This window comes from Rhineura floridana, chromosome 5 (genome assembly GCF_030035675.1).
Source record: "Rhineura floridana isolate rRhiFlo1 chromosome 5, rRhiFlo1.hap2, whole genome shotgun sequence".
Classification (NCBI taxonomy): Eukaryota; Metazoa; Chordata; class Lepidosauria; order Squamata; family Rhineuridae; genus Rhineura; species Rhineura floridana.
The window spans coordinates 188,494,214-188,507,922 of record NC_084484.1 but is presented as its reverse complement, the minus strand read 5'-3'; the positions used below and the strand labels follow the sequence as shown (position 1 = coordinate 188,507,922).

General features: G+C 52.8%; 1 protein-coding gene across 7 annotated transcripts in view; it reads left to right on the top strand.

Moving 5' to 3' along the window:
- Window positions 1–292: 292 nt before the first annotated feature.
- The window catches only part of DCHS1 (dachsous cadherin-related 1), a 66,128-nt gene continuing 52,711 nt past the window's right edge, over window positions 293–13,709 (top strand). For 2 of the 7 annotated variants that reach the window (XM_061629294.1, XM_061629292.1), the window contains exons 1-2: window positions 1,580–1,956; window positions 2,575–4,421. In XM_061629294.1, the coding sequence (XP_061485278.1) occupies window positions 1,836–1,956; window positions 2,575–4,421 (1,968 nt within the window). In that variant the 5' untranslated portion in view covers window positions 1,580–1,835. Of the gene's footprint in view, window positions 409–597; window positions 943–1,054; window positions 1,421–1,579; window positions 1,957–2,574; window positions 4,422–13,709 lie in introns of those variants that run through there. The other 5 variants (XM_061629298.1, XM_061629295.1, XM_061629296.1 and 2 more) reach the window with 5 other exon arrangements.

Here is a 13,709-nt window from a genome sequence, read left to right as displayed (position 1 = left end):
CGGTGGCACGCCAGGGGTCATTAATTTCGGCCCGGGGGAGGGGTCATGCGCATCGATGCTCCGGAGAAGACGCAGTCCCGCCCAGGATCGCTCCTTCGGGGGGAAGGGGGAGGAGCTGCTGGGGGCGCGCAAAGAGGGGGTTGCCGAGGGGAGGGGGCGCGGGGCCGCGGCGAAAGAAGGGCCGGGCTGGAGCAAGCAGGCGGGCGGGCCAGGCAACGTGGATCGGGTTTCAGCGGAGCCTCAGCTCGCTGCTCGCTCTCTCCATCCACCCAGCCATCCCGCCTCCCAGCCCGGCCGAGCCTGGACCCTTCTGCGGCGGCGACGGCCGGCGCAGGGTGATTTTCCTGGCTCTGAGACAAACAATCCACGGCCGGAGCGCACGGCGGAGGGCCAGCAGGGAGGATGGATGTAGGTAACCCAAGCGCCCGGCGGCGCTGTCGCACGGCGTCCCGTCGAGCCCCCCCCCCGCTCGCTTTGTCCGGCTAGCAGAGGAGGGGCGGGGGGCATCTCGGCTCCGGGACCTCGAGACGGCGAGAACTGCCCCCTCCCGCCGGCCCGCGATTTGCCTCGCGACACCTGGCCAGCCCTTCCCCTTCGCTTCTGTCCAGAGCCTCAAATGGGAGGGGGGGTCAGAACAGCCTCTGCCCCGAATGTACTCCAAGGAAGCGGGGCGGGGGGCTGCAGTCGCGTCAGGCTGTGCAGGGTCGCTCGCAGGGGCCCCGCGAGGGAAAGGGGGACGCCTGGCTCACGTTTCAGAGGCCGAGGCTGGACCCGCCTCGCCCGCTCCGCTCCCCCCCCCCGCGCTCGGCGCTGGGCAAATTGGAAGCAGCTGTGGCGCTCTGGCGACTCCCCTCCTCCCCCTTCCCCTCCCCCAGAGGTCACTCTTGCCCTGAGCCTGCCCCCCCCCGTCGCAAGCCGCTTCCTTGCCCCCGGGACCCGAAGGTGTGTATCTGAGGGCGCACTCGTGTGCACAGGGGGTTCCAGCGTCCTTCCCCGTGCGAAGGGCCAGGCGTGCCCCCATCCAGATTCCCTCCCAGGCGGCATCTGCAGCCCAGGAGACTGCGCGCGCGCTCTGAGGAACGGCTCCCAGTAGCCGCGGCCGGCCCCAGAGGCGAGGCTGCTAGGCAGAGCTCGCGTCTGAAGCGCCTGCTGCCGCCCAAGGTCTACTGAGGCTGGAGCGGAGACAGCATTTCCCCGTAGGAAGCCTGCCCCGCTGGGGGTCGCAGGAAGATGGGCTCACTTTGCAAAGGAGGGCTGGGTTGGGCTCTGGGGAGGGGCACCACGACCAGCCTCCGGGTCTAGCCGGGAAGAGGTCGAGCCCGCTAGTCACGGGCCCTCCGGGGCTGATGCGTCCCAAGGAGAGGGCTTTGCGCCCGCGAGGCCCTCGGGCAGCTTGGGAGGACGCGCGGGGCGACGGGAGGTGCGTGCCCTCCGCCAGTCCGCAGCCTGCCTGCCCCCAATGCGGTTGGGGTCCCAGAGCAGCCAGGCGCGCTTTCAAGCGCGGCCAAGTATGAGCTCAGGCTGTGTCTGTTCGCCGACAGACCGCTAAGCCTGGCTTTGCCTGGGCTTGGAGCCGCTGCGGGGCCTCCCGGAGCTTCCTGAGGGAGGGCTGTCCCGGGTCCTCCTCCCCTCTCCCGCTCGGGGAGGGAGAGGCAGCCCCAGTTCGGTGGGGCTGATGCCAGCCAAGCCCAACGCTCCCCTCCCCCACAGCCCTGCAATGAGGAGCAGCTACAGCAGAGGGGAGGGGGAGCGGGGGCTGGAGCCCAGCCGGAGGAGCCCGAGCCAAGGAGCGAGAGACAAAGGCAGGGGAGCGAGCGAGCGAGCGCGCAAGCGGGATGGGAAGCGGCGGCGGCGGAGACAAAGAGGGCCGTGGCCAACTCTTTCTTGCCGGCCAAGGTGCCTGCCTGCTGCTGCTTCCCTCCCTGGCTGTCTCGGGCTCCCACGGCAGGCAGCGAGGTGGGGGTTGCTGCGGGGACGTCTCTGGCCAGGGGGCGGCGGCGTAGTTTGGGCTGTGGCTGCACCAGGCGCTCCAGGCAAAGACAGGAGGATTGGAAGGCGACGGGCGGGGAGGGGGGACATAGCCCACTGTTGCTAGTTCTCCACAAGCCCTGCTGGGCAAGAGGTGAGGAGTCCTGCTGAGCCCTGCAGAATTGCTCCGCTGCTTCTGCAGTCCAGGGAGAGCCTGACATGGCAACGCCCGTCTCCCCGCCGCCCGTCTCTACCCTTGCCCTCTGGTGGGAGTCCACAGCCACCTCCTGCTCTTAGTGGCACCCCATCCTAGAGATCCTGCCTGCCCTTGGAGGGGGTCATGTCCTGGACATTGGGGGATTTGGAGAGGTGGGGGCAGCAAGGGAAACTATGGCTCTTCCCCCAAAAAACCCATTCTTCCAGCAGCACCCACCCCTTTTGCCCTGTGCCATAAGCTGCAGTGTCCCCTTGGTCACTAACAGTGGCGGCAGCAGCAGAGGAGAGCAGGGCTCCCTGAGCCGGCTTGTTGCTCTCTGGTCCCAACGCCCCATCCCCAGCCTGCACTGCACCCATCCTGACTGGCTTTCTCATTTGCATTCCTTGCAGGATTAAGGTGCTGGCTCAGCAGGCAGAAGCTGGCCAGCGGCAGTCAGCACCACCACCACCTGCTGCCTCCAGAGAAGCTTCGAGGAACAGTAGCCATGGCGCTGGCTGTCCTGCGCCTCCCGCTGCTGCCGCCGCTGCTGCTGCTGGGGGTGCTGGCAGTTGGGCAGAGCTCAGCAGTGTTGGGCACCCTAGACTTGCAAATTGATGAGGAGCAGCCAGCGGGCACCATCATTGGGGACATCAGCGCAGGCCTGCCCCCTGGCACCACCACCTACATGTACTTCATCTCTGCCCAAGAGGGAAGCGGCGTGGCTACAGACTTAGACATTGATGAGAATACTGGCATAATCAAGGCTGCATGTGTGTTGGACCATGAGAGCCGAGACCACTACAGCTTCATTGCTGTCACCCCTGAAGGGGCTACAGTGGAGGTCAATGTGAAGGTCAATGACATCAACGACCACACACCCACCTTTCCTAAGCAGCGTGGCTTCCTCCAGATCCCAGAGCACACACCCCTCAACAGCCACTTCCCTCTGGAACCAGCCTTCGATGCGGACAGTGGCCTGCTCAACACCCAGGGGTATGCCATCAAAGAGGGAAACGTGGGCCAGGCTTTCCGCCTGGAGACACGCCGTGGGCCCAACGGAGTCCTCCACCCAGAGCTGGTGGTGAGCACCGTGTTAGACCGGGAGGTCCGTTCCATCTACACGTTGTTTCTAGAAGCCTATGATGGTGGATCTCCCCCCCACAGCTCCCAGATGACCTTGGATGTGTCTGTCCAGGATATCAATGATAACGCCCCAGCCTTCAATCAGAGTCGCTACCACACCCTCATCCCAGAAAATCTCCAGCCAGGTAGCAGCATCATGCAGGTCTTTGCCTTGGATGCTGATGAGGGGGGAAATGGTGCTGTGGTGTATGAGATCAACCGCCGGCAAAGTGACCCTGAGCAGTACTTCACTATTGATGCTACCACAGGCGTGATTAAGCTCAACAAGGGGCTGGACTATGAGCTACGGAAGGTTCATGAGCTCGTGGTGCAGGCACGAGACAGTGCAGTGCATCCAGAAGTATCCACTGCCTTTGTCACCATCCAGGTCCGAGACTACAATGACAACCAGCCCACCATGACCATCATTTTCCTCAGTGAGGATGGCTCTCCACGCATCTCAGAAGGGGCCCAGCCTGGGCAGTTTGTGGCCCGCATCTCTGTCTCAGACCCTGACTATGGTGAGTATGCCAATGTCAATGTCTCCTTAGAAGGTGGCGATGGTAAATTTGCCCTCACCACCAAGGACAACATCATTTACTTGATCTGTGTGGACCAAATGCTGGACCGAGAGGAACGTGACTCTTACGAGCTGCGAGTGACAGCTACAGATGCAGGAACACCACCCCTACGTGCTGAGTCGGCGTTTGTGCTCCAGGTGACAGATGTCAATGACAACCCACCCCTATTTGACACCCAGGAGTATGAACAGAGTGTTCCTGAGGTGGTCTATCCTGGCAGCTTTGTGCTGCAGGTGACGGCACGTGACAAAGACCAGGGCCCCAATGGGGAGGTTCGCTACAGTATTCTGCACACCCACCACACCCATTCCCATTGGTTTGCCATAGATCCTGCCACTGGCATTGTCACTACTGCCTCTTCTCTGGACTATGAGGTTGATTCTCAGCCCCAGCTGACTGTGGTGGCCACAGATAGGGGCAAGCCACCGCTCTCTTCCACCGCGGTGGTCCACGTGACCCTGCAGGATGTCAATGATAATGAGCCCATCTTTGAAAGCAACTTCTACAACATCTCCCTGAAAGAGAATGTGCCTTCTGGCACCTGCTTCCTCCAGGTGAGCAAGGGCCTGGGTGAGGGTTGGGGCAACTTGCTTAGTTTGGGGGAAGGGGGCTGTGGCATGCTCGATACAGAAGGGGTGTTAAGCTAGAGGAACAGCCAAAGTTGCGGCAGCAGAAAAAACATCTCGATCAAGTTCGTGGTTCAGATTGCTCCTGCCTTTGCTCGGTCATGCATAGGACAGCTGTGACTCCTGAGAAAGATGAATCCAAGATCTGTGGGGAAGCAACTGGGGAATGGGCTGAAATCCCTCTTCTGTGGTGGGGAATAGGCACCCTAACTCCACTTTTCCAAGAGCAATGCAGAGGTCTGCTCAGGACCTCTCTTCCTCTTTTGTTTGAGCAATGGACAGAACAACCTTTGTTGGTAATAGCAGCTCACTTGGGGAAGGACCAGAGCCCAGTGGTCAGACATCTGATTGGCTTGCAAAAGGTCCCAGGTTTAATCCCCAGCTGCATTTCCAGGTAAGTCTCAGAGAGAACCTGGCCTGAAATCCTGGAGAGCTGTCGATAATGGTGAGCTAGATGGCCCACTGGTCTGACTCAGTGCATGGCGGCTCCCAGTCCTCCTATAGCAGCTCACTTCTGGCCCCACAGCCCTCCCTGTCCTTTCAGCAGGCAACAGGAAGGAAGGGCCTGCTGCTCTGCTGTCAGGTGCACCCCCTCTCCAGCACCCGCTCTGTATGCCACAAGCAGAACTGACAGAAGGCAGAGAGGAAGCGAATCCCTTTTCTTGGCATGCTGGGAACATAGATCGGGGGGTGGGGGGAAGCCAAGGTCCCATGATGGGGCAAAGCAGCAGCATGCTTGCACAAGCCACAGAATTCGACTGAATGGAGCTCTCCTCCCAGAAGAGGAACCTTCCAGCAGCTGCTGCGTTCCGCTGTATTGTTCCTTCCCAGGGCTGTCCATTGCAGAGGTGGGTTACTCACTAGAAGGACACAGTGCATTGCATGCGGAAGGTCCCCGCTTACATCCACAGAATTGCCAGTGGAAGGCTCTCAGAGCGAATGAGCTGCTTCAGGGATCCTTGACCAGCCTCTGTCAGTCACAGGAGGCAGTGCCAAGTGAGATGGGCCAATGATCCAAGTCAGCATGAGGCAGCCACGCATGTCAGTGTGCTCAGCAGGGCAGGGCCAGGCCAGACGATTCCCTGGGCAGACTTGCCAGGGTCTGCCAGCCATTCTCTCTGACTGTCATAAAGTCTAACCACCAGAGAAATCCACCATGGTTTGGGTCCAGTGGGATCCCTTCTGTTGCTTAACAGCGGCTGTGTGTCTTGACTTGCCTCAGGCAATGCCTGCTTAGCGTCCTCCCAGCCAAATATAGCTGGAAGAGCAGAGTGCTCCTGTGCAATGGCATCACCCCACGTACACCACAGACACTTCTGGAGAGCTCTGTTTTCGGAGTCCAAGCCAGAGGGGACCATCAGTCCGCTCTAGTTCTTCCTGGGGGACTGGCCAAGAGAAGAATCACCTCTTCGCTGCGGTGCAAGTAGGGGGTTGAAGGTGGTGCAGCATCAGCATGGTAGGCCTGTCTATGTGGCTGACTTTTGGGGCACCACCAGTGTTGACATGTGCTTGGGTTTAGCAAGGAGGCTGTGGGGGCCCTCTGGATGTTGCTGAACTCCACCTCCCAACAGCCAGCCTGACCAATGGCCGAGGATGATGGGAGTTGTAGTCCGGGAGCATGTGGAGGTTCCCACAGTACCCCATTCTTGCAACAGTCAGAAATATTTCAGGTAGCATAAGTGGTTGACTTGTTGATACAGAAAAGGAAAACTTGATACAGGCTTATGCATTGCTTGTTTTATTTTTCTTCAAGCTTAATTTTATTAAATTTATATCCCACCCTTCTTCCCAAAGCAGCCTAGTATAAAAACGACTAGGGAGGTTTCCTTCATGCATAGCCTTGCTAACGTAACTCTTGTGTAGTTGCTGAAATTTCTCTTTAGCTTTCCAGGTTGTGGAATGTGCCGTGCTCATTTATTTGTCTCTTACTATTCCTTTCTTCTCCCCCCCCACTGAGAAACTTATAATTATGTCCTCTGGGGTTCCCCTTTTCAGAACTACAGTCCTCTGAAAGAGCTTTTCCTGTTGGCTGACTGCAGCTTTCTTCTTGAGAGTTTCCTTATGTTGCTGACATCTATGTTATGCGAAGGACTTTCTGGTTGAGCAGACCCCAGATTTTCCCCATAGTTGTGTGACTGTCCCAGCGTCCATCTCCACTTATGGGCAGGTTTGCTGCCCAGTTGAATCTGTGTACAGGATTCCTTCCCTTTCTGTATTTTTTAAACTGGGAAAGTACACTTTAGCACAGGAAAGGGGGAGTTGCATCCTTCAAAGATTTTTTTAGAAACAAAATTAAACAGCAAAAGGTTTGATGGTGGGGTTTGCTGTGGGAGGAAATGTGAGACTTGCTGCCCTTTGTCCAGAGTGATGTGATTACTCCAGTTCTTCAGCAGCACAACAGGGCAGTGGGCAGCCTGGGAAAGCAAAGTTAAATAAATGTTAAGGAAAGCTCCCCCAAAGGCAGGTACGGTGGTGCAGGAGTGGGGTTTGAACTGCTTCTCACTGGGAGCACGCACAGAATTTACACAGCACTTCGGGTCAAGCAAGATGTCAAGCGTGCATTTCAAGAAGCATTGCCCACTTTCTTGTTGGGGATGATCTGATCTGGATTGGTCCCACTGTATGTGTGGATGGAAGTTCAATCTTTTCCTCCCCGCACTGGTTTCCTGCTGAATTCTCCACCCCCACCCCGAGCTGCTATTATCTTCAAACATGCTGTTTACTACAAACAGCAGCTGGGGCTCATTTTCATTGGGAAGGCAGCATGAGGAGGAAAGGGTTTAAACACTCCCCATGTATAGCTACTATTTCTAACAAGAAGAAGAAGATGGCAAATTCTAAGCCCACTTTTAAAAATGCATGTTTAACCTCACACTGTGACTGGGGAACAATCCCCCCCCCAGAAAACACAAAATGCTATTGTAAGTTGGGTCCTGTCAAAAGGTGGTTCTGCTCCAGGCCCCCACAGCAAAATAGCTTGTTTGAGGAAAATGGATTCCTGATGAGAAGTGGCTGGCTTGCATCAGGGACTCCGGCTCTTCCTGTCAGAACTTTGGGGCGCCAACATAATAATAATAATAAATAATAATAAATTTTATTTTTCAGCCGCCTATCTGTCCGGGTTAGGGACACACTAGGCGACGAACAACAGAATAAAAGCAATACATATACATCAACATAATCAAATTTTAAGCTAAAGAAACCATCCGTTAATTCAATTATAACATAAATTAATCTGTCCCAATCTTGTAGGCCTGCCTGAACAGCCGGGTCTTCAAGGCTCGGCGATAGCTGGACAAGGAGGGAGCATGTCTGAGATCGAAAGGGAGGGAGTTCCAGAGGGTGGGGGCCACAACCGAGAATGCCCTCTCTCTGGTCCGCACCAGCCTAGCTGTTCTCACCGGTGGGACCCAGAGAAGGTCTTGCGAGGCTGATCTCGTCAGGCGGCACAATCGGTGATTCTGGAGGCGTTTCTTCAGATATACTGGGCCGAAACCGTATAGGGTTTTAAAGGTCAACACCAACACCTTGAATTGGGCCTGGTAGACAACTGGTAACCAGTGAAGATCTAATAACACTGGGGTGATATGCTCCTAGCGACGGCTATGTGTAATCAAGCGTGCCGCCGCATTCTGTACCAGCTGTAATTTCCGGACCGTTTTCAAGGGTAACCCCACGTAGAGCGCATTGCAGTAGTCTAGGCGAGAGGAGACCAGGGCATGTATCACCTGAGGGAGCAGGTGAACAGGAAGATAGGGACGCAGTCTCCGTACCAGATGCAATTGATACCAAGCTGCCCGGCTCACTGCTGTAATCTGAGTCTCCATGGACAGCTGGGAGTCAAGGATGACCCCAAGACTGCGGACCTGGTCCTTCAGGGGTAAACTTACCCCATCAAGCATCAGGTCAGTAATTCCCAATTTCCTTTTATCTCCCACAAGTAATACCTCAGTCTTGTCGGGGTTCAGCTTCAGCCTATTCTCTCCCATCCATCCACTTACGGATTTCAGGCACTTGGACATGGTGTTCACAGCCAACTCTGGTGAGGACTTAAAGGAGAGATAGAGCTGAGTGTCATCTGCGTACTGATGGCACTGCAACCCAAAACTCCTGATGATTGCTCCCAGCGGTTTCACATAGATGTTGAATAGCATGGGAGAGAGGATAGAACCCTGTGGCACTCCACAATGAAGAGGCCAAGGGTCTGAAACCTCATCTCCCAATGCCACCCGTTGCTGCCTATCCGAGAGATAGGAACGGAACCACTGCAAGACAGTGCCTCCTATTCCTAATCCCTCTAGGCGATTTAAAAGGATACCGTGGTCAACGGTATCGAAAGCCGCTGAGAGGTCCAGGAGGACAAGGAAGGTGTATTCACCCCTATCCAATGCCCTCCGCATATCATCTACCAGAGCGACCAAGGCTGTTTCCGTACCATGACCAGTCCTAAAACCCGATTGGTATGGATCTAAATAATCCGTTTCCTCCAAGTGTGTCTGTAATTGCGCAGCCACCACCCTCTCAATCACCTTGCCCAAGAATGGTAAATTAGAGACTGGGCGAAAGTTGTTTAACTCTTGGGGATCCAAGGACGGTTTTTTTAAGATGGGCTTTATTACCGCTTCCTTGAGGGCTGATGGCATTGCACCCTCTTGCAAGGATGCATTCACCACCGCCTTGATCCCTTCGCCCAGTCTCTCTTTACAGCTCATGATGAGCCATGAGGGGCAAGGATCAACCAGACAGGTGGTTGGCTTCACAGTACAGAGCACCTTGTCCACTTCCTCAGAGAGAAGAGGCTGAAACCGATCCCAACAGACCGGAATGCAACTGGCTGACTCTGGCCCACTTCCTGTCTCCACGGCGAGCGGAAGCGTGCTCTTCAGACGTTTGATTTTATCGGCAAAGTGTTTAGCAAAAGTATCACAGGAGATTTTAGAATGTTCCATGGGTTCCTGAGCAATGGGACCGACCAGGCTTCGGACCACTTGGAACAATCTCCTGGGACAACACTCTGCCGACGCAATAGAGGCAGCAACAGGATTTTCTGGGCCCTATGTACTGCATGTGTATTGGGTATAATATTATTTATTCTGTAAATCACCCTGGGAAGTTGTGTTGATCTGTGACCATATAAATGTGGCAATAGAAGCAATCAAACAAATAAACAACCATTAGCACTTTGCCAAAAAGTTTGCTTAGACAAATTGCTGCCATCTAACCATAGGTCAAGGGGTCCAGGTTGCTGATTGTATGGGCTGGTTAACTGCAGCTCCTACATATATAGGTATATGTTTTTAAGCTTCGCTGTTATTACTTGCAAATAAAATTTCCAGATATCTGCAGAAAGCATGGCCCAACTTTCTTCCTTGATACAGATGGATGGAAACTCTTGAACCTTGTTGAAATCAAACCAAAACTCGAGTATGTTCTTAGTTGCTTTTCAAATATGGGGCTTATGGTGAGAAAGTGAACTGCTATATTTTTATTTAAACCTGTCTCTTTAGAAATGGTTCTGCATTGGCTTTTACATATAGCAGGCTGTAATCTCTGCTAAAATTTGCTTATGATGTCGTAATTGAGGATCTGTCATTTTATCCTCACAACAACTTTGTAAGGTAGGCTAAGCTGAAAGTGTGGCATGACTCCATAGAAAATGTATAACATTTAAGTGTTATCAGCTTTATTTGGTCTCCCCCCCTTTGCTAGCTTTTAAAAATTATTCAGTTACAATACATAAGAGCAGTAACTATATTGTGAAGATTGTGTAACCCCCATAATGTGTTTGTGTGTATAATAACTTTCTGTCTCTTCCCTCTCTGTTCCCCCAAAGCTTTCTGTGTATGTCTTGCTCTGCCCCTCATGGCCTCTCTGGGCGTCTGCCTACTCCCTTTTTGTGTTCTGTGTGGGAGTAAAGGAGTCTTAGGAATGGGGAGGAGGGAGATGTTTGTTGGGGTGCCTGCAGGGGTGGAGTTGTTTCGGGGAGGCCTTAGAGACTTTACTTTTTTGGGAGCAGGGTCCTAGCACGGTCCCTATGTCTCCAGCATCCTACAAGCCTATCAGCATGAAAGGGGAGTGTGTTAGCCACTGAGAAGAGTCTTCTAACATACTTCCTTGTCCTTTCCTGTGGATTGGAGCCAATCAGAGTAAAAGGAGGTGAGTCAAACTCTGGGAAGACTCTTCTGAGTAGCTAACATTCTCCTATTTCATGCTTATTGGTTCCTAGGCATTATTAAGGATCTCCTCAACCCCACAGCAAAAAGAAAGAACGAGGAGGGGGCATGGCAGTGATTAACATGAAGGGACCCCACACTTCTGCATTTGCCACTACACTACTGGGTGCCTGCAAACACTTCCCTGCCATAGAGACTATCAGAGGCTACTAACCACGATGCCTGTGCTTTGCCGTCACAGTTGGAGGCAGGAGGCTTCTGAATATTAGTTGCTGGAAGCCGCAGGAGGAGGAGAGTTGCTGTTGCGCTCAGGTCCTGCTTGGGGGGCTCCCCATCAGGGCATCTGGCTGGCCACTGTCAGAACAGGAGGCTGCACTAGACGGGGCCCCTTGGGCTAATCCAGCAAGCTCTTCTCATGTTGTTTTTTTCTCAGATGTTTTGAACTGGGCTAGTAATCTACTGGAATCAGTGATACCCAGCTATATAATAGGTGGAATGTCTTCTAGAATATCCAAATATGTGTTGTACATTAGAAAACTCAGCAAGAAAAAACAAATGCAAGGGCCACACTATCTTGATTATTGCATTTTAATTTAATTTAAGTGAAGCTTTCAAAGCATTTTAAAAATCTTTCTTTGCTTCGCCCCCCCCCTCGCCAATTGTTCAGTGTTGAACCCTTCTACGAAATGTTGACATATTGTATTATTACGAATATAGGAAGCTGCCATATATTGAGTCAGACCATTAATCCATACTGGCTCAGTATTGTCTCCACTGACTGATAGCAGCTCTCCTGGGTTTGGGGCTGGGAATATCTGGAGATGCCACAGGGCTTGAACCTGGGACCTCTGCTACTGAGCCACATCTTTTCTCCATCTTGGGGGTGGGCCTATAAAGCCGAGGCCCACATCTTTTGAGTACCTAGCAGTGGCCCACAGAGTAACCAAGGCAGTTTTAGAGCTAAACCCCAGCCACAAAATCCATTGAAATGGATTCAGACCAATAATGCTGAACAGTGAAGCTCTGGATTTTATACTGGAATATTTAATTAGTTTCTTTGTTTTAAAATTAATCAAAAGTGAACTAAAGAAAGAAAGAAATGGATTCAGATCATCCATTTGAGCACTTTGTGCAGTAAAGTGGTGTTTGCAAAAGACCAGTAGCTATTGTCATCTACAAAGTCCAGGAATGTTTTTTTTTAGGTGTAGGCTCACGCACCCCTCTTTCAAGGTGACAGAGACCACCCTTTCTCTCAAGGAGGAGGAACCCCCTCCACATTCAATCTAATAAGCCACGTAGGACAAGATTTGAGTATACAGGTGGTGCGAGCAGGAATGTGCCAAGCACCTTGTCCAGCTTCTCAGGCTGCAACACTTTGATAGAAGTGTCCAGCGCCATCTAGGAAGGAAGGCTTCATCCCAGGAAGCCTTCATTCCTAGATGGCGTTGGACACTTCTATCAGTTAATCTGCCAGATTTGTGATACTCCAGATCAAGAGGAATGCAAGTAATTTTATTCTCAAAGTAGTTAGCAAACATGCCACACTGTGCTTCTGGGGTCCCCCCCCCCCACGCCTACCCATACACACGCACATACATAGGGGCCAAGCTGGAAGAGGCCCCAGGCCACCCAGAATAGCGCCACCTGATGGCTCTCTGAGGAAGAGAAGTACTGCTTCTTCACCATCATTACCAGTGCCACCACTGAGCCCTCCCTTATGCCCAGTGGAGTTTGCCGTGAGGCATCTGCCCCTTAGCCCAGCTGCCTCCTAGCCTGTGTCATTGTCCCCAGCTGCTGCGCAGACTAGAGGGGTGAACAGACTCCGTGCTATAGGAGACAGAGGATACTTAGGGGTGACTGTATCTGCCACCCAAGTTATCTCTACATTCCACAGCGTGACAAGGGTGTCAACAGGATCACCAGCGATGTCCACCAAAAACTTCCCTGAGGAGTTGTAGGAATCCATCAGATCCCACAAGCCTCTGGGTGGACTATTCTAACAGGCCCATCATTGCTGCAGCTTACCATAAATTCTCTCTCCCCCCCCCCCACACACACCCCTGTCCAGAGGAGAACCAGGTCAAGAGTGTAACTTGTCGGGAGCTGGGCTGATGCATGTTAGGACAGCTACATGATAGCTAACTAACTAGCTAACTAAAATGACGGTCATGAAGTCCTGAGTTGTTTTAAACTGTTTTTAATACTAATTATTTATTTATAATATTTCTTTCCCACCCTTATGCCCTGCAATAGGGCACTCAGGGTGGCTTATAATAAAATCATACCCAATAAAAGCACAAAAAACATTAAAATAGATAAAAATACATAAAATACAGTTAAGAAATACAGGGGAGTGATATTAAAAGGGGACTAAAGAAGTAAGACTAAAAGGGGGGGATAAATGCTGTCCTGGGCTCCTGCTGGGAGGAAGGGCAGGATATAACTCAAATAATAAATAAATAAATAAATAAATCAGTTTCAGGCTCTACCTTCAGTCCCTCCCAAAGGCTGTCTGGAATAAGATGGTTTTCAGAAGTCTCTGGAAGACCATCAGGGAGGAAGCAGGGAGGGCTTCTTGGGGTAGGGTATTCCAGAGCTTGGGGGATCACAGCTGAAAAGGCTCTCTTCCGTGTGCCTGCCAGTCTGACATCTTTCATTCAAGGTACACAGAGGAGACCAGAAGCAGTCCATCTTAAATCACGGGAAGATATACAGTAGGGCCCCGCTTTACAGCGCTTTGTTCATGCGGCGGTTTTCAGTTAGGGAAAGGCCCCGCATTACGGCGCTTGTTCCGCTTTTATGGCGTTTTTTTTCTGTTGCGCGCCATTTTTACGTCATTTTCGCGCGATGCCGCCCATTATAGTCTATAGGGCCCTGCTTTACGGCGATTTTTGCTTTACGGCAGGGGCCTGGTCCCTAACGCGCTGTATTAGCGGGGCCCTGCTGTGTATGGAAGTAAGCTGTCCCTCAGGTACATTGGTCCAAGGCCATTTAGGGCTTTTAAGGTCAGAACCAGCACTTTGAATTGGGCCCGGAAACAAAC